The sequence below is a fragment of the Myotis nattereri genome, assembly GCF_964212035.1.
Source record: "Myotis nattereri genome assembly, chromosome: 17".
NCBI classification, from domain to species: Eukaryota; Metazoa; Chordata; class Mammalia; order Chiroptera; family Vespertilionidae; genus Myotis; species Myotis nattereri.
This window is the reverse complement of record NC_138092.1, coordinates 28900370-28925023: the sequence shown is the minus strand read 5'-3', so window position 1 is coordinate 28925023 and position 24654 is coordinate 28900370. Positions and strand designations below refer to the sequence as shown.

Sequence of the window (24654 nt, the reverse complement as noted above, 5' to 3'; positions counted from 1 at the left end):
ATAGAGGAAGGGATGGAAGAGGAACTCATTCCTTGTGGTACTTGGGGGTCCAAATTTCTTAAAAATTTTGTTTTTTAGCTTTCTTGGGTTATTATGCCATTCTTCTTTATTCCTCTTTTCTAAACAAAACAATAAAGTCTATTACTTTGATGATGATGGTGATGATGATAGTTACCATGCACTGGCTGATTACTTTGCCAGGCACCTGACTGGTCCCACCATTTATGCTTTTAACCATTCATCCATACTGGCTTTTTCTTTTATAAAGAGGAACAAACAGTGGAATGCTCACAAGTTGATGGCAGGAAAAAGGAAGGGAAAGAGAAATAAGAAAAGTAGGTAATTTAAAATGTGGCCAAGTTAAAGTCTGCAGTCTGTCATTACTTCACGGATCAAAGTTGAGGGCAGAGTTTGGCACATACAAATTTGGTGAGGTTTCTGTGTCTGGTCAAAACTTAATCAAGCCAACAGCGTGTAAGGACCCCACAGTGCCTCAGGGGAACACAATTTCCATAGAGACAGCTTCACTGAATAATCATATTTTAATCAGTAAGTTTCATTAAATAGATTCACCTTCCTTAGCAGAAAAGGAAGAAAAATTTGTCAACGAATTCCTACAGACCTTCTCTTGCAAAAACTTATTGGGCCACTACACACTCATTGTAATGGCTATTATAAAAACAAACAAACAAACAAAACAAAACAGAAAATAACAAGTGTTGGCGAGAACGTGGAGAAATAAAAAACCCGTATGCACTGTTGGTGGGAATGTAAAATGGTGCAACCACTATGGAAAACAAAGTGGGTGTTCCTAAAAAATTAAGCATAGGTTTATCATATGGTCCATCAATTCCACTTCTCGTATATACCCAAAAGAATTGAAAGCAGATACTTATAGAATATCTAACAGGTTTTTATACACACCTGTTCACAGAAGCTTTAGTCCTAACAGCCAAAGGTGGACGCAACCCGAGTGTCCATCCATGGATGATTAGATAAACAAAATGTGCTATATACATACAATGAAATATTATTTGGCCATAACAAGAAATGAAATTTTTAAAAAATCTTTTTGTTTTGTACCTCACCCGAGGGTATTTTTCCACTGATTTTTAGAGACAGTCAAAGGGAGGGAGAGAGCCAGAGAGAGAGAAACATCGATGAGACATATCGATTGGTTGCGTCTTGCCCGTGCCCCAACTGCCCCAGGATGGAGCCTGCAACCAAGGCATATGCCCTTGACCAGAATTGAACGCGGGGCCCTTCAGTTCACGGGCCAATACTCTATCTACTGAGCCAAACCAGCTAGGGCAAAAGAAATGAAATTTTGGCACATGCTGCAACATGCATAAAACTTGAGAACATTATGCCGAATGAAATAAGCAAGTCACAAAAGGGACAAATACTGTGTAATTCCACCCATATGCGATACTTAGTGTAGTTAAATTCATAGAGACAGAAAGTAGAACGGTGGTTGCAAAGGCATGGCAGGTGGGAGAATGGGGAGTTGTTTAATGGGTACAGGGTTTCAGTTTGCAAGAGGAAGAGTCCTGGAGATGGATGGTGCTGATGATTGCATAAAAACATGAATAGTCTTAATGCTACTGACCTGTACACTTAAAAGTGGTTGAAATGGTAACTTTTATTTATGTATATTACCACAGTTAAAAAGCACAACTACCCTGGAAGCTCCCAGCTGTAAGACAGCGGGAGCAGAAGTCAGCTACTTGCTGCGGGGAGACTGGCTGGTGCTCGTCTCCCACACCCGTGTGGCTTGTGACCAAAGCAAGCGTTTGGCAGCTGGTGCTGGCTCGCTGGATGGGAGTGGGGATACACACAGGAGCAGGACCAGAGCATTGGGGAGTGGTCAAAGCTCCTTCCATATCCCTTCCTCCCTGGAAAGCTGCTCCCCAATCCAACCTCAAGTAAACCGGCCACGATGTGAATGCATAGTTTGGATTAGCAGGAAGTAGAGAGATGATCAGGGACACTTCAGAAGATAGTTGGATAGTTGTGACTATAGATCAGAGACTTCAGGATGAGGTGACATGGGTTTATATAACTTGGGGGCAAGTTTCTTCTCAGAATTTCAAGTTTTCCACTCTGCAAACTGGCGATAATAATAGTATCAACCTGGTAAGAGGCTGATGAGATTGAAAAGAGAATACAAGAATGCTCAATGCCACTGAACTTGGCTAAATGATTAAAATGATAAATTCTATGCCATGTATATTTGACCATAATAAAAAAAATGCAAAAATAAATGTATCCCATTGGCTCTTTCAACTCCGTGGAGCCTGGAGAGTAGAAACCAAATAGGAGGGAGAGAGATAAGAGTAGGGTTGCCAGGTAATATACAAGGAAACACTTCTACTAAAAACTTGTTCATAGTATATCCAAAATTCAAATATAGCTGGGCTCCCTGAATTTCTACTTGCTCAATTTGGCAACACCAGTAAGAGGCAACCGCAACTGTCAGACGAGAAATGATGGGCAGGAGGCAGGAGATCTATTTTGGAAGAAGGAAGGCAACAGTTGCTTATAAGCTGTGGGGCAGGGGGCAAAAAGAAGAAAACCATTCCGTTTAAGTAATAAGAGAAGTAAGTTGTTTCCAGAGTGTGGCTGGGAAGGACCCAAAGGACAGGGAGCAGAAGAGGAGGGAGTGGAGCCACCAGGCCTAGACGGCAGCTGTGGAGACACAGAAAGGGATTCAAGGAACTGGGAGTGGGGAGGAGTTGAGAACAGGGAAGGGAAACGAGACCGAGTTTGGCTTCTACCTAAACCACTGTAACCCTAAGAACGAGCCAGCCAAGTTCTCCAAGGCCCTCCTTGTGCGAAACCCAATGGCAGTTTCTCCATCTGAACAGGCCCCACCTCTTCCTTCAGGCGCTGTCTCCCAGGACCATGGTCCGGTGTCCCCAGCCGGCCTTGGTCCGTGCCTCTCTCTGCCCATTCCCCAGGGTCCTGGGCTGGACTGTCCTCTGCCTCCTTCACACATTCTCTGGAACCCCATCGAACCCCCACTGCAGTGACTGTCCACAGAGCCAGCCTCCCACAATTCTCTTCATTTCACATTCCTCTTTCCAGCCCAGATCCCTGCATTATAACATCTGACCACCTAGGACAGCTCGATCCGGGTGTCCCCCACTAAACCTGATGCTCGTGATGTCAATCATTCCTTTACTTGATCCAAATACCCTAGCAGCGTCTTTCTTCACTTTCTGTTTCTGCACACGAGCAATGGGGAGCGCTAACTTTCCTTGACCTCTTCTCTCTCTCTGGGACCCCTGGACTCTCACTGTCCCCCTTCTTGTCACGTTTGTACACTGTGACCAGGGCAATCTTCACAGCACGGACCTCATCCTATCCCATTCCTGCTTAGATGTTCGGTTGCTCCCCATTATTCTTAGGAATAAGGAACAAACCCCCACCACCATTCACGGCTTGAGCCACACACCTGCTGCGTGGGCAACACTGGGAATCCACCCGCGTGAACTCCCACAGATCTGGGTCTCATAGACCAAGGTTGTCTTAGGCTTTGGGATGGGTGGTGGGGTGGTGGTGGTGGGGGGGGCACAGGACTGGACGAGGCTCTGAGAAATTTAGTTCTGAATGGAAAATTTAGAATGAGTCCTGTCTGTTTCAGGTGCATCTTATAAAGATGAGCTCTGGACTGGAACACAGGCCCACCCATTCCTTTTCCATCCCACCCTTCCTAGTCTCAGGTTTTGACAACAGAACAATAGGGGAAAAAACAAAACCACACACAAACAGCAACAAAACGAAATCATAGGGGCAGGAAAGCAGAGTGCCCTGCGGTTCACCAATGGTCAAAACTGATCAGTTTCTACAACGAGCACCTGGGTGTGTGTGAGTGCGGTGGGGAGCACAAATACGTATCACATAAATACCAACTGCACCCACTGACCGTGCCAAGGTGAAATCAAGCTGAGAGAGTAAAACTGTAACTCCTGTGAGACTATTTGCTCAGTATACCCATTTTTTGTTTTTCTCAAATACATTTTTCCCATTATACAAGCCAGTGAATTGCTCCTTCTACACAACTTAAGCTAACAATATTTCTAGTGTCCTAATGTCCATGTCTACCTCTCTGTATCTCCCTTCCCATTCTTCCTGCACATCCCCATTTACACGCCCCTTGTACCCCTTTTCTGGGTACTAGGCATACAGTTCCTTCAAAGACTCATCCAACTCATTCCCAGGCTTGCAGGACTCACCTGACTCTTAAGGTCACCTCCTCCAGGAAGCCAGCCCTCCTACTGCTACCCCCCCTACCAGGGTCCATCTTGCTCCACACTCTCTGAAAACAGCCTGCAATACCCATCCCAGGTAGCCTTGCCTGTTATGTATCGGTTTCTCACACTAAGCCACACGCTCTTTGAGGCAGACCCGCATCTTGCTCATCCCACCCTGGGCACATGCCTGGCTGTGCTCAGTACATATTTGTGGGCAAAAAAGAGGCAGGTATGTCCAGAGGGTGAGGGGAGCCCAGGGAAAGCCAGCCAAGGGCTAAAGATGGATTGGAAGTTACACTCTGCTGCTCCCTTCAAAGTGCTTTCATTTCCGCGTTTAAATTGTGGGCGCTGGTAAAGAACTCTGCCCGATCCTAAAGGACTTCAAGTTAATTATAGGCTTTCAGGCTTCCAATATGAGTACCTCAGGAGGAAATTGTTTTGTGACTTACACTAGTGCTGACAAGAAATTGCCACCCCTGCACAAAATCATATCCAGGTAAGAGGCAGCGCTGGCACACAGACCAAAGGTGCCACCATGCCCCTCTCCGTTTGCTTAAAGCTTCTCATTGGTGCCAGAAAGGTTTCCAATCAAGATTGGGACAAGAAGAACTTCTGCCTTATTTGCTATTTTAAACAACCAGTCACGGTTCCTCTGCTCAGTTATGCTAAACATTCTCCACCACTGAGAGAGAGAGAAGAGAGAGAGAGAGAGAGAGAGAGAGAGAGAGAGAGAGAGAGAGAGAGAGACCCTATTTTGTACTATTTTTAAATGGCAGTTTCCTATTCTTTCACCTTTACACAAGGAAACTGCATATGATCCAGTCTTGCAATATTGACAGTAATTGTAGTTTCATTTGTCCATTTTGTACGTTTTTATGACCAAAGTTCGAAGCCTCAGACTAAACTCATTATTTGAAATATATAGATAGAGCGCTTACATGCCTGACATCGGGGTACTACATTAATGTGATACATTTTATATTCCTTTACTTAGAGAAATGTCAAAATCTCATTTCAATGCCATCTGAATCCACTCTGATCATTAACTACAACTTGTGGATGATGGCCCACATAGATATTCTCAGTGAGAGGGAAGTTTTCTAGTCAAACTAGGAAACTGTGGGAGACCCAATCTGTGCCTCTCATTTCACAGATGAGGACACTGCCTTTCCCAGGCAGAAGCAGGTTTCCCGAGTCTCAGCTCAATGCTTCCTCCACCACTAACATCACCAATAGCTCCCTACAAATGAAGTGATAATTCTCGTCCTGTAGCAAGAGAAAACCACCATGTCTATATTTCATATTGAGAATGGCTCTCAAACAAGGCCTCTTAAATGATGCCCACTGGGGTCATTACATCCTGATGGCCTGTCCAGCTTAGATGATTTGGTGGAATTAACTGTCTCTTAAGTGCTGGCCATCTCCCCATGAAGAGGCTCTTGTGCTTGAAAGAATTGGGTATGTGGGGCCTCAATATAGATCCAGGTCTGAGAATTCCCATTTTAAGTGGCGAGATTAAACAAGAAGTGGGAAGGGGATCCGGCCTGGCTCTTCTGGGTGAAAAGCTAGCCAAGTCTGTCCCCTGAGGCTTCCACTTGCCACTGGATCTGATTCAGCATCTCAATGTGATTCTTCCCCCAGTTTAAGTAAATTAAACGTGATGACACTGTCCATCAAGGGTTAATATTAATATGGGTTTTGAAAATAAGGTTGTTGCCTTATTATTGGGGAGGGGCAGAGTAGAGGATAGCCTTGAGCTGCAAATGAGAATGTAACTTATTTTTTAGGTTCTTTACAAATAAACAAGATAAGGAGACCCACATTGGATGGTATTGGAAAATACTCTAGAAACATCCTCAGAACACCTCTCCCCCCGCCAGACATTTCAAACCTGATTTATTACCAACAGACTGGTGGGTCCCAACCTAGAGTTAGTACAAGGAATTCCTAATCTATATATTGTTTTCTCAGTTAGTAGATACTATAATGAGGGAGTACTCTATGTCAAAGTCAAAGGCCTTCCTACTCAAAAAGGTTGAGAATCACATATAGGTAGACTGAGGTTTCCTTACCTTCCTCCTTTTACCGATTTCCAACTTAAATGTGGCTTTAAATGTAACACTGGGGGACAATATGTATCTTGAGCACAATCACTATGTGATATGTCTTGGCAACGGAGACTTTTTCTGGGGGAAAAAGCTGAAGATACCCTTGATTCTGATAAGCAAAATACATAAAGGGGGAAAGCGCATGTCAGCATAGTTTCAGATGCAAAATGATCGTAGGAACAACTCTGATCAGGGAATGACTGTGGGGTACAGAGGGGAGAACCAGTTACCCAAAGTCAGAAGACCCAGGATCAAGTCCAGCAATTCCTCCTACCAGTTCTATAACTTTGGACAAGTGCAAGCTCACCTCCTCCTTTGTAATATGTATTAAGTAACAATATAAATGCTTTCAAGCTTGTGGGCTCAAATGAGATGTCGGAAGTGAAGTGTTTTATCAACTAGAAGGAGTTAAAGAAATGTTACCTGTTTCCATGATTGTAACAGCAACTTTGGTGTTTCAGTTTTTATTGTAGTTTTACTCGTATGTAATTGTCCATTTCATTTTTGGTAATTTTTGCACTTCAGGGAGGTTGCCACCAAAGAGCAAGAAATGCTTTGATTCACTTGGCCTGAACTCTAATGTCTTATCTGACCTCCATATTGCAACTGTGAATTTCCCATTTCTCTTTTCTCTCAGTTTTATAAGTCTTCGATTTTGTTTCAGCTTCTGCTGAAGGAAATTCCTGCAGATTTCAACCCCGTCTCTTTCCAAGTTCATTTCTTCTCTTAGATGAGGCAAAAACTGGAAGAGAATTATGCAAAGATTCTCTGCTCTGAAAGTATCAGAGTTCCTTTGCAAAGGGGTAACTTTCCTATTTCAGCACAAAAAGCTCAACCTGGCTTCATTTAATACAAGAATGAGAAGCAATGGGCAAAGCGGCTGTAGCTGGGATTTCCTAATCTCCATTCAATGGAGAGGAAGGTGAGTGGGCTGATGAGTTGAAGAGTCTGGATTACAGCTGGGCTCAGCAGAGCCTTTCAGAACATAGCCCGAGACAGGAAGTGATGAAATCAGTTCTCACATGAACTGAAAGGCGACCATGTGCACTGACCCCACTTCCTGTCTCGATTGCCATATGGGGGACGGTAAGGGGAAAGTAGAGCATGGGGAAGTAGGGCATGGGTACAGGGAAGAAGAGGCCAGATGCGAGACTGTGGGAAAAGTCCCAATGCTGCCTCTTACCCTTGCTCCCTTATTTTTCTGGCCCTGGCGCTGGGATTAAGTAAATTGGTTTGTTTCTACTCTCCACCTCCCATTGTGAAAAACTGATGAATTGAACTATATCCTTTGTGAACACTCAATGTCCCAACTCTTTGATGAGATTGACAATGCTAACGGAAGAAAAGTATAAACATATTATAGAGCCTACTAATTGTTTAGAGCTCAAATACCAAATGAATTTATAGAATACTTCTGCTTTACCCTATTTCCACTCTAAACAGTACAGTGGAGAAAAGGTATAGGAAAGGCTGTATTTTCCAGTACCTGAGCACCAGGTGTCATCTTATCACCTTGGGCGAGCTTTATTAATATTTATTATTCGCATGTTATTCACTATGAAAAAGTGACAACGTTAGCCAGTGGTAGATGATGGAGAGGAAAAGGAGAAATAACTCAGAGATGACATTCTTTGTATAGAGAGATCCTTTCAGAAAGGAGGAGGGGTGTTGGGTTGTACCAGTCATAAAGGGAATTGCCCATATGTGTCACAGCGGGACCGGTCACTGGGTGTGGTTAACAGAAATCGGATGTGTAAGGTATGTGCTTTCAGACTGAGGTCCAGGGCCCCTCCTCATGTTATCTATATTCCAATAAGAAAAGCCACAAGCTAATAAAGCAGATGATAATTAAGGGTGAGGCAACAGGTGGTCCCACGAGCTCCACTTAAGGGAAAGACTGGGTGAGGTTTGCACCAGGAACAAAGATGAACTCAAAAGGAGATGGTATTTGCTTGTAAAGGAAATGCATTTAGTGCTGAACACACCTGCTTAGAGACTTCGTGGGTACTGCTAACTGAGGACTCTCCTAATGACACCTAACACTCCATGCACTTAAACTAGATATTTCACCAGTTCTACCCAGTCATCCCTGCGAGGAAACCCTGAGGCAGATAAACAAGAGTTCATCCAGCATGAGCTGGACTCCGTACACTGGCTTACATGGAGACCATTGGTAGTAGCCTTGATTGCTCCTTGGCCCCCCCTGAAATCTGCAATTTGAAAGTCACGGTCCATGCCAGTCTTTGTGGTAATTTACTTTGCAAGCTACAAAGGCTTAGAAAACAACCTTCCCCGTAAATATTTTCTAAGTTAGAAAAAGGTACCCTTTGTAACAACACTAGTAATTTATAAAGTTAAAGAACAGATACAGAGGCCTTGACCTAAAACTCTGACTATATCAAGATGTGTTTTGAGAAAGGCTATGCAAAATCAAACACAAAATACCAATGTGACAAACTAAAGTCCATCTCTGGGTCTAGTACACACCCCAGTTTGCATGATTTCTACCCTACAGGACTGTAGGCACAGATCAGACCCTTAGGCACACTGGAACGGCTATAACCACCAGGTTTCTACCTCCTTTCTCAGCCCCTTTCCCTTTCTGAGGAGCAGGTGTGTAAACCTTTACTACACTCCTCAACTCTGTCATCCAATAGGGGATGCCCAAGTCACCACCCCGGGTAGAGGGCCTCATTTAGCTGGGTCAAATGTGACACAAGTTTATCAGACTTCTGCTTTCTCCATTTCCTGGCTCCCTATCTACATAGGATCTAGAGCTGCACCCATCCCAGTCATTTCTCCTGTTACTGCAGAGCAATGGTTTTCACACCGTGGTCCTGAGACCGTTGGAGTCTCCTAGAACCCCTGAGGGCCAGCTTGGAGAGTTAGAGAGGATTAAGAAGTCCAGGCTGCTGACCCTCTCCTTCCTCCAGTCCTACCACAGCAATTTTGCTTCTTTTCATATTAGAAATTGAAGTTCCAGACGATATTTGAATCTCCTACTCAGATAAAGAACCCACTAAACTCCTTAAGTTCTGGTCAGTGAGATGAAGGCTGAGCAAAATGACTTCATCAGACACCTTTACTGTCACTCCCAGGGTGGGGATTGTCACCCACAATGTGTCCTCAGCTTCCACCAACAGGCTCTGAAGTGCTGTGTCCATGCCAGCTTATTTGATTTTTTTTAAAAAAATTTAGTATTGAAAGTATTACATAGGTCCTCCTTTTTCTCCCATTAAACTCTTCCAGCCCTCTCCCGTCCTCCTTACCCCCAGGCCCTCACCACCCCATTGTCTGAGTCCACGGGTTATGCATATATGCATACAAGTTCATGGGTTGATCTCTTCTCACCCATCCTCCCCTGCCTTCCCTCTGAGGTTCAACAGTCTGTTCATGCTCCTGTCTCTGGGTCTATCCAGCTCGTCTGATTTGACCCTCGACAACATCTCCTTAAAGTGAGCATTCCCATTCCCATTTGATCGATGAATAAACTAACCCAAAGAGAGAAAGCACTTATACTCTATTGCAGAGGAGGTGTTGTTCCTATCTTACTTAAATGTACTCATTCATTCCTCTGATCTCATCTCACAAGAAGGCCCCGTCTATTTCCCAACTGAAAAAAGGTCTGGGGGAAGAAATGGGAGTAAGAAATGCAGATCATAGAGACTGCCCTTTCCTACAACTTCTGGAAATCTCTGTGGTACTTTGAGTGTTATGGTACATGGCCTTCCCTACACGAACCACCTGTGGCCAATACTGAGGAACAAGCAAATTACTGAACATGACTAACCAACACAATGAAACCATTTAAAGTCAGTAGCTGGCATCATTCAAATGTGCACTTCCTTGGTATACCGGGGGCATTGCTGGGTTTCTGGGTAACCTCCCTCTGTTCTTAAGTACACTTCAGGAAACATGTGATTTCAACATAAACTAGGCTAGTTCTGAAATATTATAAATAAATATTTCTCAGAATCCTAAAGGCACATCCAACAAGAAGAACTGAACAGGAAAGGAATCCTGTCCCTCTGTTTTCAAGAACACGTAGGACTTAAAGGTAACAGTACATCAGAGGAGTAACTTAGATACCACACGTGCATCGCTTGGAAGGTGCTGCACTTACACTGCATGGAATTGCTTCCCCAAAATGCAGCCCAAAGTGGTCAATTCGGCTGCACTGTTTCTATCATTTGTGCAGAAATAAATATAAGTATAAAGAGACTGATTTGTATTAACGAAGATGACATCCAAAGTCAAAATGACACATACACACACATTCTGTGTAAAATAATCAGTATTGTCTCTAAGGAGGTGTACACATAACCACTGCTGGGACACATTCAACGGAAATGCCTTCTTCTGAAACAATTTCATCGTGAATCTGACACAGGGGAGGACTTTGCAAATTCACACACATGCTGGCTGCTTCATACTTCACCTGAGCAGAAAAGTCAATGAGCTTTGGAAGCTGCACTTTGCCCCCTTCATCACTCTTCAGGAAATCCAGCAAGCTGCCTGTTGATAAAGGAAGAAAGAAAGTTAATGTAGTTAAAACACAAAAGAAACTCCAAACAAATATAATTCAAATGATCATTACTACAGGGGGAACCCCACAAAATGCCTTTTCCCCTAGAACTTAAAGTGCCAACCTGAGGGCAGTCTTGGGCAAGCTACTTATCTGGTCTAGGTCCCTGTGAAGTGGGCATGTCCTAGTGGCTATATCAGAGTCCTTCTGAGGGTGGGTTGAAGCAAGTGCCATGGCGCTTGGCAGGTAATGAGTGCTCAGTAAATGTTCTGCTGCCTCATCCACAACACAAAACCATCTACTTAGCCCTGAGACTGCTGAAAAGATTGAGTGAGATCACCCAGGGAAGGCACTGAGAACAGTGTTACATAGTAAGTGTTCCATAAAGGTTAGGTGTTATTATCTGGAGAAACACATATTTACATTTATGATTAATAAGACTATAAACTGATGAACTCAAATAGTGTTTACTGAACTCCTACAAAGTTTATAATCCTGAGACTGGTTTCTGGGCTATAGCAACCTAAGCCATGGGGGCAAGGTCTTTGGTTATTGTTGATTTTAAAACAATGGCCTTTCTTTTTTTTTTTTTTTAAATATATTTTATTGAGTTTTTACAGAGAGGAAAGGAGAGAGATAGAGAGTTAGAAACATCAATGAGAGAGAAACATCGACCAGCTGCCTCCTGCACACTCCCCACTGGGGATGTGCCCGCAACCCAGGTACATGCCCTTGACCGGAATCGAACCTGGGACCCTTCAGTCCGCAGGCCAACGCTCTATCCACTGAGCCAAACCGGTTTCGGCAATGGCCTTTCTTGGAAGGACTCTGAGTGACTAATATTCTGAAGTTTTAATATATATTAAGAAAATATAATATGCGTCTTTCTAACCTAGTCATCTCCGATAGCACCTTATAATCATTTTTCATGAGATGATGGTTAATTCTGGATGATTGCTTTTCTGAGGTTGGTCGAACCCAGTCCTCTCTAACCTATTACCTTTCACCTGATTTGAAATGTGCATGTGCTCCAGGTAAGAAAGGGTCATGGTGGACACTTTCCTCCCTTCATTTCTTCTGAATTTTAAAGACTCATTTGGCAGTTTATTAGTATCTATACTGAGCTGCAGGAGGAAGGGTGGTGATTCAACCCCTTTGATCTGACAGTGAGAGCCACGGGGGAAAAGAACCGCTTGCGCCTCTCCTTAGTGAGTCCATGATTACGTGGGAGTTCAATCCCGGCAGGTTTTAAATGTTCACATTTTAAAGTGGCACCCTGAACATTTACATAATGCTACAGAGGAAAACAAACTATTTTTTGGAGCTTGAGGACTCATATTTTAAACATATAAAAATACAAATACTCTTATTTAAAATATGTGTTTATCTGGTAAATATTCATTGGGAGCTAGTCGGTATTGGGTACTGTTCTTGGCGCTAATATAAGTATGGAGACGAATGCAGGGAATACAGGAAGACTGTATTTCCGGCCGGGCGAGGGTTAGGTGATTTAACAGCGCTGGGCTTTGGGCGCCTCACCCTTGGCCATGTACTCCGTGATGATGTAGATGGGCTCCTCCTTGGTGACCACGGCGTAGAGCCTCACCAGCTTGTCGTGCTGAAGGGTCTTCATGAGGTTGGCTTCTTCCAGGAAAGCTTGCACAGACATCGTGCCTGGCTTCAGCGTTTTCACAGCCACTTTGGTGCTATTGTGATAGTAACCTAGGAAGGAAGAAGGGGCATGCTTTACCAAACAGAAATTAGATGGGAATTAGTCTGTACCATCTTTACAAAATTACCTAAGTTATTCCACAGTCAAAAGGCTTTTATAAAGAAATAGTTAAAAAAAGAAACACTTCTATACATACTCCATCATGGGGACTAAGATTTCCCTCGAATTAATAAAGATATCCAAGATTTAAAAACACACACACACACACACACACACTCACACAGACACACACTCTCACACAGACAACAGTCTAGAAGAAAATACACCAAATACTGGCTATCTCCAATGGTGCGCTTATGGGTGGTTTTAATTTTGTTCACCCTACCTTTATTTAACAAATATTCTATGGTGAATATGTCTTACTTTTATAATCAGAAAACAAGCTTTGCAGTCAAAAAATTATTTATATATATTAATTTTAAAGTACAATAAACTAGAGTCAAATAGCTTTCCCCAAAGTTTTCAAAAAGAACTGGACTCGGGGACTCGGGTGACTCTCCATGAACAAAGGGCTCTGGGCTGAATGTCTGGGAACCACTGTCTGCCACACCCTTGGCCCCACCCAGGAGATGCAGTGCTCTTCAGTGAAGAAACCCGTCTGACTTGGCTAACCCAGCATTCCCCACACTTTCTTGACCACAGAATACTTTTTCATGTACTTTTTGTTGTTGTTGCTGTTAATCCTCACCCAAGGATATTTTTCTATTGATTTTTAGAGAGAGTGGGAGGGAGAGGGAGAGACAGGGAGATAAACATCCATGTGAGAGAGACACATTGATTGGTTGCCTTCTGAACATGCCCCGTGATTTGAGCCTGCAACCAAGGTACATGCCCTCTACCAGAATTGAACCTGAGACCTTCAGTCCAAGGGCCAACGCTCTATCCATTGAGCCAAACCGGCTAGGGCCATGTGCATTATTACTTTTTTCTTTTTTACAAAATAAATTATTTTTAAAAAGATGTTATGTTTCTATTTCCACATCTTCAAATGGGTAAGAGAAAGTATTACTTTACAGCTGTCAACCCTAATTAATAATTTTTCTTCTGGTCTTTAACACAGATTTCTCTGTTAAAACTTCCTTTTATATTCCACTTCGATTTGTACTTAGTAGCTTGTACAGAAGAATGAAGAATGCAGTATATAAAATAAAATAAGAACATATAGAAAAGACTGTAATAGGAAGCTGACAAAATACTGTCCTATGTCATTTTCAAAAGCCACAACCTACACAGAATAATAGAATCATGAAAATACAAATGGATTTTCCAATTGTAAGAAGCTAGGACAATTCCTTGGCAAATGGAATGGGGAAACTGAGACAAATAGCTGAACAGACTGGCCTAGCAATTTACAGTCAGATATAGAAGGTCACGTCCCTAGAGATAACATCTAGGCTTCAGTTGTATTTCAGTTCCAGGCCCAGAAAAGCAGCAAAACCAGGTGGGCGACATCAGGACCAACTGCAATGACTAATGACCCCCTGCCCTGACACTGACCAATCTGTGGAGACCAGAGCCTGAAAGGGTGCACCTGGAGAAGCTGATGAATATTCTATAGAGAGCTCCCCTAAGACCTCCCCTAAACTCCCAGCCTTTAAAAAAAATCCTCAAAAAATGAAGGACCCAGATGACTTCTCAGTGAGCCCTGTCCAGGCTCATTTCTTTCCTATAACTTTTTTAGAGAACCAAGGCCCCACCTAGGCCCTCTCCTGTTGCTTCTATCCTAAGCTCTGCCTTGTTTCACTGTCCCCAACTTTTATAAATGTTCTGTTTTTTTGTTGTTGTTGTTGTTGTTTTTTTAAATATATTTTATTGATTCTTTACAGAGAGGAAGGGAGAGAGATAGAGAGTTAGAAACATCGATGAGAGAGAAACATTGATCAGCTGCCTCCTGCACATCTCCTACTGGGGATGTGCCCGCAACCCAGGTACATTCCCTTGACTGGAATCGAACCTGGGACCCTTCAGTCCGCAAGCCGACGCTCTATCCACTGAGCCAAACCGGTTTCGGCAATATAAATGTTCTAATCACCTAGACTCACATTAGGAAATCTTTCCTGCACCAAGTCAATGATCCATATGTTACTGGCGGGTCGAGGCAGACACCCTCTGAGCCGGTCCCTTTTCCAATGACAGCATGACTTTTCCTAGGTCTCTTAAGATAAAATTTAAAGTAAATTCCACCAACAAAAGTCCTGTAATATTATATATGGATCAAGAAGATTCCATTATAAATTTGTTTAAAAGTTATAAGTAGGTCCTCAGTTACATGAATGTATATCTGGCAAAGCATAGCAAGAAAATACACTCTCTTTGATACATGTAACTGACAAAGGGCTAGTCTCCCTACAGGTCAGAAAGGAAAATGGAAAAAATAGGCGAAGGCTTACATGAGCATTTCTAGAAGAAAAAAAATCCAAATGACTAATAAACCCGTGAAAGGAAGATCTTATTAGTAATCATAGAAATGCAAATAGAGCCTTAGGGAGAAACCACCACCCAACTTGACAAAAATCTTGAGTTCTGGTGAGCACATATCCCTTGGTGGGGAAACTGGGGCAGCTCCCCTAGGCCCTTATCTGTACTTTTCTGAGCATCTCTGAAATTCAGTTGTAAAATGTCTGTCTTTAACAACATCCCCAAGAAGCCCATGAAGAGTGTTGCCAGGACAGCCTCTTTTTAAGTGCAATTATCTCGAGCAAACTCATCCACCACACCGGGCAGTGCAAACCTGGGGCTCGTGTAATTTGCTGGTGAAAGTCTAAACTGGGACAAGTGCTTGGGAAATGAGGTTGGCAGTATTTTACAGACTTGAAGATTCAGACTCCTCTGATCCAGCAAATCCACTCCTGGTCACTTTATTTTTATTTTTTAAATATATTTTTATTGATTTCAGAGAGGAAGGAAGAGGGAGAAAGAAATAGAAACATCAATGATGAGAGAGAATCATTGATTGCTGCCTCCTGCAAGCTCCCCACTGGCGATCGAGTTCACAACCTGAGCATGTGCCCTTGACCGGAATCGAACCTGGGACCTTTCAGTTCGCAGGCCGATGTTCTATCCACTGAGCCAAACCAGCTAGGGCTCCTGGTCACTTTAGAAAAACTCATGTACCCATGCAGCAGCACAAAAATGTTCACAGCAGCATTGTTCACAGTAGCCAAAACCTGAGAACAACTCCATTCCATCAATACACAGTGAGATCAAAGAATAAACCATTGCGCATCTTGAATATAAATTCAACACAATGAATGTACTAGAGCTACACCCCAAAACATGAATGAAACTCACAAACAGAAGGTTGAATAAAAGAGGCAAGACATAACAAAAGACTACACTGGTGTAATTCATTTATACACATAAAATTCAAAAACAGCCAGAGGTAAATTCTACTGCTTGGGGATGCATACCCCCACATACAAAAGTAGCAGACCTCTAAAGAAAAGCCAGGACATTCTCACAAAGGTCAGAAGAGCTGCTGCCTCTGGGGCCAGGTGTGGTGGTGGCTGGATGAGGGAGGACTTCTGGGTGCTGGCAAGTTTCCGCTGTGGTCACCACACAGGTTTTCATTTTGGAATTCTTTGTGAGACTGAATATTTGTGTTGCCTGCACTTTTCTGTCTGCCTGTTATATTACCCAGCAATAAAAGTGAAAGAAACAATTATTCTCCTCCAGTCATCACAGAAGCCATGGGACTCATTGAGACTTTTACGTAACCTAAAATTATGGGGGAAGAAGGAAGAAAAAATGCTTTCCAAGGGGAGAGGGGAAAGTTTTCAGGAAACACTGCAGCTGCTGAAGATATTTGAAGTGCTGATAAGGAGTTCGACATGAACAGTGAATAAAACAGCTGTGTCCACAGCCCAAGAACGGCAGCCGCTCCCACTTAATGTCATGTCAGAGCTGTGACATTTAAACAATGGGGCAGATTTTCATCCTGATTATTATTCACCACTAAGGGTCAAATTGTACTTTACCAAGACATTCTCAGGAATGTGCAGGTTCAGTTCACCTAGTCATGGAGACTGGGGTTGACACTGCAGATGAAAAATGATTTTAAAAGTCTTTGAAGGCAGTAAACATTTTCTTGTGGAGTGGCACTTGGCCACCGTTCATGAACACTGGTGTGACAATCTGGGAGAGTTCACACCGTGCAAGTGTGACTAACGTGCTAAACAGCACTTAAGGAGGGTATGTTTTTTTTTTTAAAAAAAAAGATGCATGTAGTTGATTTTGGAAGTTGGCTGGTGATTAATTTCAACGCAGTTGGCTCAAATGAAGGTTTATCAAGCAAAGTTCAAGTCAAAATAAGTCTGCTTTCTCCCAAAGTCTTTTTTCATAGACCAAGTGGTAACAGGAAACATCACCCTTAGCTTCACGGATCAGTCAGTTCCCTCAGAATCCAACAATCCACAGAGGAAAACGTCACCAGGCCAGATGTCAAGAGGATCACACCAACAAGAGGAAACAGCTTGAGGCAGAACCTCCTCCTTCGTCTGTCCCCAACCCCTCCTCCCTCCCCCGCCTCCCCCAAAACAGGTCACTTCCTAGTATTTGTTCACTGTATTTCAGTCCAAAAATATTCAGACCATAACATGTAACTGGTGTTTTATGAACCATTCGTTGTGCTTCACAAAAGGATCAACTTACTTGGTTAACAGTGATATAAAATTTAATCTGTTCTTTTTCTGTCAGTGAAAAAACCTAGCCTGCTATCCCTTGAGAAATACAAAGTAAATTCTGGCAGCTCGAAATTGCACAGACCTTGCTATTATACCAGCCCTTGGACAGAGTGAGACTCACAAACACACATGGGAGAGGGGGCATCCTTTAACCTCTGTTTTATAACAGAATATCACCAATCACCATTCTTTTGGTTTTATTCCCAGTATTTCTTTGCTAAATGCATCCAACATAGTGATGTTCTTTCAGTAGCTAAGGAGATTCCTAACAACAGCCAAATTCACAGAACCATATCCACAAAAGATTCCAGTTCAAAATTTTCTATTTTTTCTTTTTGTCTTCTTTCCTTCTCCTCCCTCCTTCCCTTCCTCCCTCCCTTCTTTCCTCCCTTTCTCTTTTCTTTTCTTTCTTTAGTACAAGACTAAAGAAAAAGAAAAAAGCATGATTAATAAGCAAACAACTATCAATGTCAATATCCTGGCAGTGATTTTGTACTATAGTTTTGAAAGATGTTACTACTGGGAGAAACTGGATGAAGGTTACATGGGATCTCTTTGTATTATTTCTTTTATATATGATCGCTTTTTTGAAATACAATTCATATACCATACCATTTACCCATTTAAAGTATATAATTCATTGGTTTGTGTATATTCAGAATTGTGGAACCAACACCACAATCAATTATTAGAAGATTTTCATCACCCCCAAAAGAAACCCATACCCATTAACAGTCACTCCCCCATCCTCCCCTCCCCCGACCTGAGGCAACCACTCATCTACTTTGTCTCTATAGATTTGCCTACCCTGGACATTTCAATAAATGGAATCATAAAATATGTGGTCCTTTGTGTCTAGTTTCTTCCATTTAACATAGTATTTTCAGGTTCATCCACGCTGTAGCATGTGTCAATATTTTATTGCCAAATACTATTCTATTGTATGGCCACGCTACATTTTGTTTATCAGTTCATCAACTGATAGATATTTGGATTATTTACACTCTTCAGCTATTATTGAATAATGTTACTTACTATGAACATTTGTGTAAAAGTGTTTGTGTGGATTCATGTTTTTTTCTGTTATTTTTTACAACTGCAAATGAATCTATAACTATCTCAAAATAAAACAGCTTGATTTAAAAAAACCAAAAAACAACTTGTGTTGAATTGGGAAATCCTAGGTAATTTCTCCCCTCTATTTCATACCCTTTGTTCTATTGTTGCCATCCACTCTTTATAATTAAATTAAATATGTAATAACAATAAGGGTTCTTTGAATGCTGTTGACTGGACTAAGTGCTTACATGTATCATCTCATTCAATCCTTACACCATTCCTACAAGCTAGGTTCTTTTATAACCCCTTTTAGGATGAGCCTCTGCTGCCTCTCTCTTTTAAAATATCATTAGCAAATCAAGCCAATAACCCAATTAAAAATGGGCAAAGGGCCCATTGAATAGACATTTCTCCAAAGAAGAAATGGCCAATAAATACATGAAAAGATGTTCAATATCACTAATCATTAGTAAATGCAAATCAAAACACAAGAGACTCTACCTCAGGCCCATTAGGATGGCTACTATAAAACAGAAGCAAAAACAAAACACCAGAAAACTACAAGTGTTGGTGAGGATGCAGAGAAACGGAAACACTCGTGCACTGTTGGTGGGAATGTAAAGTGGTGCAGCACAGTATGGCAATTCTTCAAAAATTTTAAACATAGAATTGCCAAATGATCTAGCAATTATATATATATATATATATATATATATATATATATATATATATATATAAAATCATATATGTGTGTGTGTGTGTGTGTGTACACATACAAAAGAATTAAAAGCAGGCTCTCAAAGATAATTGTGCACTCACATATTATTCACAACTGCCAAAAGGTAGAAGTAACACAAGTATCCATTGAAGGATGAATGGATAAACAAAATCCGTGTATACATACAATGAAATATTACTCAGCCCCCCCGCCCAAAGGAAAATTCTGACATATGCTACAACATGGATGAAACTGGAAGACATTATGCTAAATAAAAGAAGCTAGTCACACACATACACAAAAGACAAACACTTTATGAGTCCATTTATTTGAGGTACCAAGAGTAGTCACATTTATAGAGACAGACAGTAGAACAGCGGTTGACCGGGGCTGGGAGAGGGGGAAAGGGGAGTTGTTAATTAAAGAGTATGGAGTCTCATTTTTGCAAGATGAAGAGTTCTGGAAATTAGCTATACACTGTGCTTGTCCACGATAGAACTGGACTGTACACTGAATTATGTTATGTGTTATTTACCATGAGAAAACATTATTAACAAATCTATTCAAAAAATAAATTTTCACAAGATTTTTATCCTCTTTCAAGCAATTTAAATGAAAAGCACCACTCTGGAGAAAACAATTACGTATTTTCCAATGCCCCACCCTCCTCTCTTCTAAGAAACCTCAGTGGTCTCCCAGGCACCAACTAGGTACATGCTAAATAAAAGTCCTATACAGTCAGGGTGAATATTCAGCACGTGGCCCGGTGGAAGCCCATGAACAGGAAAAGGTGGGAAATGGGCAGGAGGATTTTGTGCATCTAGAATTCAAAGCAAAGAGGTTTTCTCAGTCCCAGAAAGGACCAATGTGCTGGAGCTCACGGTGACCATTTCAGTGCAGGCTTGAGTTCTCACAGCAGAACTGTGCTGTGAACAGGTGTATTCAGGCATGTGCTCCCCACCCCTACCGCCCCGCACCTCCACCCCCACCCCCCCCCACACACACACACACTGCGACCTTGCTCCTGACTTAACGCCAGCTCATCTAGACTGGACGAGTTGGCTGGCAAATGGCACCATCACCATGCAGCTGGTAAAGAGGTTACCATTCTACTTGTTAGTAGCCCTCAAGAAAATGTTAAGAAAATACAGAACTATCATAATCTCTTCCTCTCGAAGTGATAACCAGCAGATCCTCTCTCTTATCTCTTGGGTGTAAATAGCACACAATTCAATGCCTTTATCAAGGCTTCACAGCTGAACACAAGGCTGGAACAAAACTCCAATCCATCACTTCATACGCAAGGCTGCTGCTGCAGAGCAGACGAGGACACCCCAGTGAAGCTCCCCCTACTTTTCCCTTCATGACGGATATGCAACTCCTTTGCCAACAATTCTCCATGGGAAGGTCTAGCTGGATTCTTTATAGTTTGAATTCATAATTAAAATTGGAGAAAAGCTATTGAATTACAGCATCCAACAACTACAGTCAAACACGGTAACATGAAAATAATCCTAAAAGTAGAGTGCTCAGAGCCAGACACTATAGCAAACCCTTCAACTACATAACCTCACTCTTCCTTTCAACAAGGGGCGATAATTGTTTTCCCATTTTACCAATGAGGAAACGGAAGCTTGGGAGGTCAAATGGACTTGCGGATCGCTTAGCAAGTGAGTCCAGCTCTCTGGGACACCAGAGCAGCAGGCTGGCTCCTTCACTGCCTTGAATGCCTTCGGGCAAGTTGCTTCTCTGGTTCTCAGTGTCCTCATTTATCTAATGACCATAATCATGCTTACCTTTCAGTGTAATTGTGATGAGTACAGGAGATAACCGATGAAAATGTCCCTAGAAATAAGCCCATGGACACTGTATAGCTGGGACACTCTTCTCTCTCCTCCCGTCTTCTCCACCCTCCACCTCGTCATCTCCCCACTCAAAATCCTGGCACACTCAGATGGACTCAGAGCCCCAGAGGACAATTCAGTGTAATCATGAACATGTATTTTCCTGCCAATAAAGAGATAAGGCTGGAAAGGGGAGGCCAGGAAGAGAAGGCAGGGTCCCTGGTTACCGAAGGGAGCCAGTGGGGTTGGAGGAGACATGGCCTGGGGAGTGTGGAAGGAGGACAGAGGCAAGTGTAGCTTTTAAGAGAAGTTATGGCTTCCCAGAGGGAAGAGGATTCAAAATGAGCAGGTAATGATGAAACCATTTGGGGGAAGTTCTTACACAATCCTAATCTCCCCACAGATCGTGAATTAATTGCGAAAGGGAATCTAAAAGTATCATTTACAATGGCGAAATCTGGTGGACCTCCCTCAAATGAAAAGGAAATCAGCAATAACGGGACCAGTGACCATGCGTGCCTCCTGCCAGGTGCACCGAGGACACAGTATCACTCAGCACTACTCAGGCACAAAGGCATAACCTGAGCCAAGTCTCCGGAAACATCAGAGAAATCCAAATGAAGGACATTCCAAAAACAAGGGACCCGTGTTCTACAAAACATCATAAAATATGAAGATGGGCTAAGGCAGCGGTCAGCAAACTGCGACTCGTGAGCCACATGCGGCTCTTTGGCCCCTTGAGTGTGGCTCTTCCACAAAATACCGACTTCTGGGCATGGGCCACGAAGTTTCAATCGCACTGTACGTGTGCGCCCACACATGGTATTTTGTGATCGCTCTATTGTGTACGATAACGGCCCTGCTCTTAGGAGACACGTGCTTAAGTATTTAGGGAGAAGCATCCGCATGTCTGCAACTTACTCTCAAGTGATTCACCAGCAACAATAACATATGGACGTGTATATGTAGAAAAAGATAAAGCAAATATATCCAAATATTAACCACTGAATCTAGGTGAAGGGTATACAATGTTTATTATACTATTCCTGTCCTAATGTTGTGGATTTGAAAAACAATACATTAAGAAATATATTAGGGGAAAAAGATAAGGCGGCATTTAAAAAAAAAAAACAAGAGCGGATAACAGCTTGATGGTTCTTCAAACAACTAAATGTAGAATTACCATATGAGCCAGCAATTTCACCCCTTCATACCTAAGAGAAATGAAAATATTTGTCCACACAATAATTTGTACATGAATGTTCATAATATCATTCTTCATAAGAGCCAAAAGGTGGAAACAGCCCAAATGTCTATCAACAGATAAAGAGATAAACAAAGTGTGATAAATGCATACAATGGAATATTATTCAGCCTTAAGTCAGAATGAAATTCTGAGGCATAGTCTAACAAGGATGAACCTTAATAGTAAGTGAAATAAGCCAGCCACAAAGGGATAAATATGATACAATTCTACTTATATGAGGTACTCAGCATAGTCCAAGTCACAGACACAGAAAGTGAAATGGTGGTTGCTGGGGGTGGGGGGTGGGGGTGGGTGGAGGGTGGGGATGGGGGGTGGGCGAAGGCGGGGGGGAAGTGGGGAATGCCGGCTTAATGGATACAGTCTTTGCTTTGGGTGATGAAAACATTTTGGAGCTGGATCAAGGTGGTGGTTTGCACAACAATGTGAATGTAGTAAACATCACCGAATTGTTCACTTTAAAATGACTGATTTTATGTTACATGAATTTTATCTCAATGACAAAGAACAGAGCAAGTTCCCCTGCACACTCAGAGGTGGAGAATTGGTGCCAGTTGGCAGCAGATCACTCAGCTTAGAGTGTAGTGCAAAAGTGTGGGGGGTCCACAACAATAATAAATATAAAACCTGCAGTGCCCCCGCCCCCCAAAAAAGAACAGAGCAGATAGAGAAAGGAGGAGGTACTCTTATGACTTCAGCAGCAGAGTGTGAATGAGAAGAGACCACATCTAGAGTGAGCGCGCTCGCCCACGAACGTGCTGATTGGAAGGGAGACAGCGTGCCTGGCGTGCACCGCCGACTGGCTCTGAAACATGCCAGCCAATGCACGTGTGGTGTGTGATTCTAATTCACCTGGATTCTGTATGTTCGCAAGCACTTACAGTGCAGTCAGAATTCATTAGATGCTGGGTCAGGCTCTGCCTTATGTAAAAGAACCTCGGCTAAAAGCAGCGCCAACAGGAGAAAGTGGACAACGCTGGGATGGCAGGGACCAAGACTTTTAGAGGAACAACCTCTGCCTGATAGCCCCCTGGATGAGGAAGTGAAATGAAACCAGGCTGGGCGCGTCTGGTTCCTGCTGGTCAGGGGCTTGGACAGTTTTCAGAAGCTGCCCGCTCTTTAGAAATCGTGTTTGCTTTCACACACACCAAGCTGGGACAGGAGTGATGGGCTAAGACATGTATGACTTAGCCTTTCCAGATTTAACTACCTTTTCAACTAGAACCAGGAAAACATGATTCTTTAAAACAGGGGAGGGGGTGGAGAGAGAGGGTATTCTTATCGCAAAAGAAACTCACAGTCACTATAAAAACTTTAGGAAAGACACATGGGCAAAGGAATCCCCTGGAAAAAGCCAGTATAAGAAGACTGACTTAACTGTAAGGAATGATTCACTAATGATGGCACTTGGAGCATCTTGGTGAGAAATGGCAATAAACGCAGGCTTCCTTGCCCAGCCCGCGTGGCTCAGTGGTTGAGCATCAACCTATGAACCAGGAGGTCACGGTTCGATTCTCAGGCAGGGCACGTGCCTGGGTTGTGGGCCCAATCCCCGGTGGCGGGTGTGCGGAAGGCAGCCCACCAATGATTCTCTCTTATAAAAAAAAAAATTTGTGGAGTCTCCCGAAGCCCACTAGCAAGGAAGTACCGTCCCCAGAAGCAAATGTCCTGTAGTTAGAATGTGCATGTGACCAGAGACTCTGGCGGTGAATCATGAAAGAGCAGACAGAATAATCGGGATAAACACCCACTGCCCTGTTCCTTATAAACACTCATTCTGAAAGAGAATTACTAAGGCACACGGAGGAGGAATACTTTTGCAGGCCAGTCCTTGGTGCCAGGTGGACAGGGAAAAACAAAAGAAGCGATGCTTCTGACACAGGTTAGTGTTTGGCTGAGAAAAATGATGGAAACTGGCTGGAGCCCTTCTTGCTCCTGTCGTCACCTCCAGCGTGACTCCTGGCGGCAGAACCACACACTCACCCATCCAGACTTCCCCGAATTGCCCGGCACCGAGCTTCTTCACCAACTTAATGGACTCCCGCGGGATCTCCCAGGCGTCTTTATCCCAGGGCTTTTGTGGTTTGGGACTAATACAGACTTTCTCCAATCTTCTGCACAAGCCATCTGACTGCTCTAATTTGAAAGAGAAAATAAATGTTAAAAAACGATTATATTTTGTATTTTGCCAGTACCTATGGGGAAGTTTCGACGATTAGTCTTAGAATTTCCAACTTGCCATAAAATGCTTATAGGGGCATCTTTTTTAAAGAATCTCCACTTTTGATATTCTTAAACGAAAGACAATTTAAACATACTTGATTTTGTTCATTATACTGTTACTCGATTAAAACAATAAAAAAAATAACAAACAGATAAGCAAAGGCTAATAGATTGCCACACTTAATACAATGTGATTTCAAATTGCTGAGCCCATGTACGCTCGTCATGGCCAAAAGGCATGGG

The 24654-nt window shown here is 42.7% G+C and overlaps 1 protein-coding gene across 2 annotated transcripts in view; it reads right to left on the bottom strand.

Annotated features, from left to right (window-relative positions):
* Window positions 1-24654, bottom strand: part of LYN (LYN proto-oncogene, Src family tyrosine kinase) — a 104606-nt gene that overhangs the window by 15058 nt on the left and 64894 nt on the right. For both annotated transcript variants that reach the window (XM_081111585.1, XM_081111584.1), the window contains exons 8-10: window positions 24172-24324; window positions 12429-12611; window positions 10803-10879 (exon numbers count right to left, since the gene is read on the bottom strand). In XM_081111585.1, coding sequence (XP_080967711.1) covers window positions 10803-10879; window positions 12429-12611; window positions 24172-24324 — 413 coding nt within the window. The remainder of the gene's footprint in view (window positions 1-10802; window positions 10880-12428; window positions 12612-24171; window positions 24325-24654) is intronic.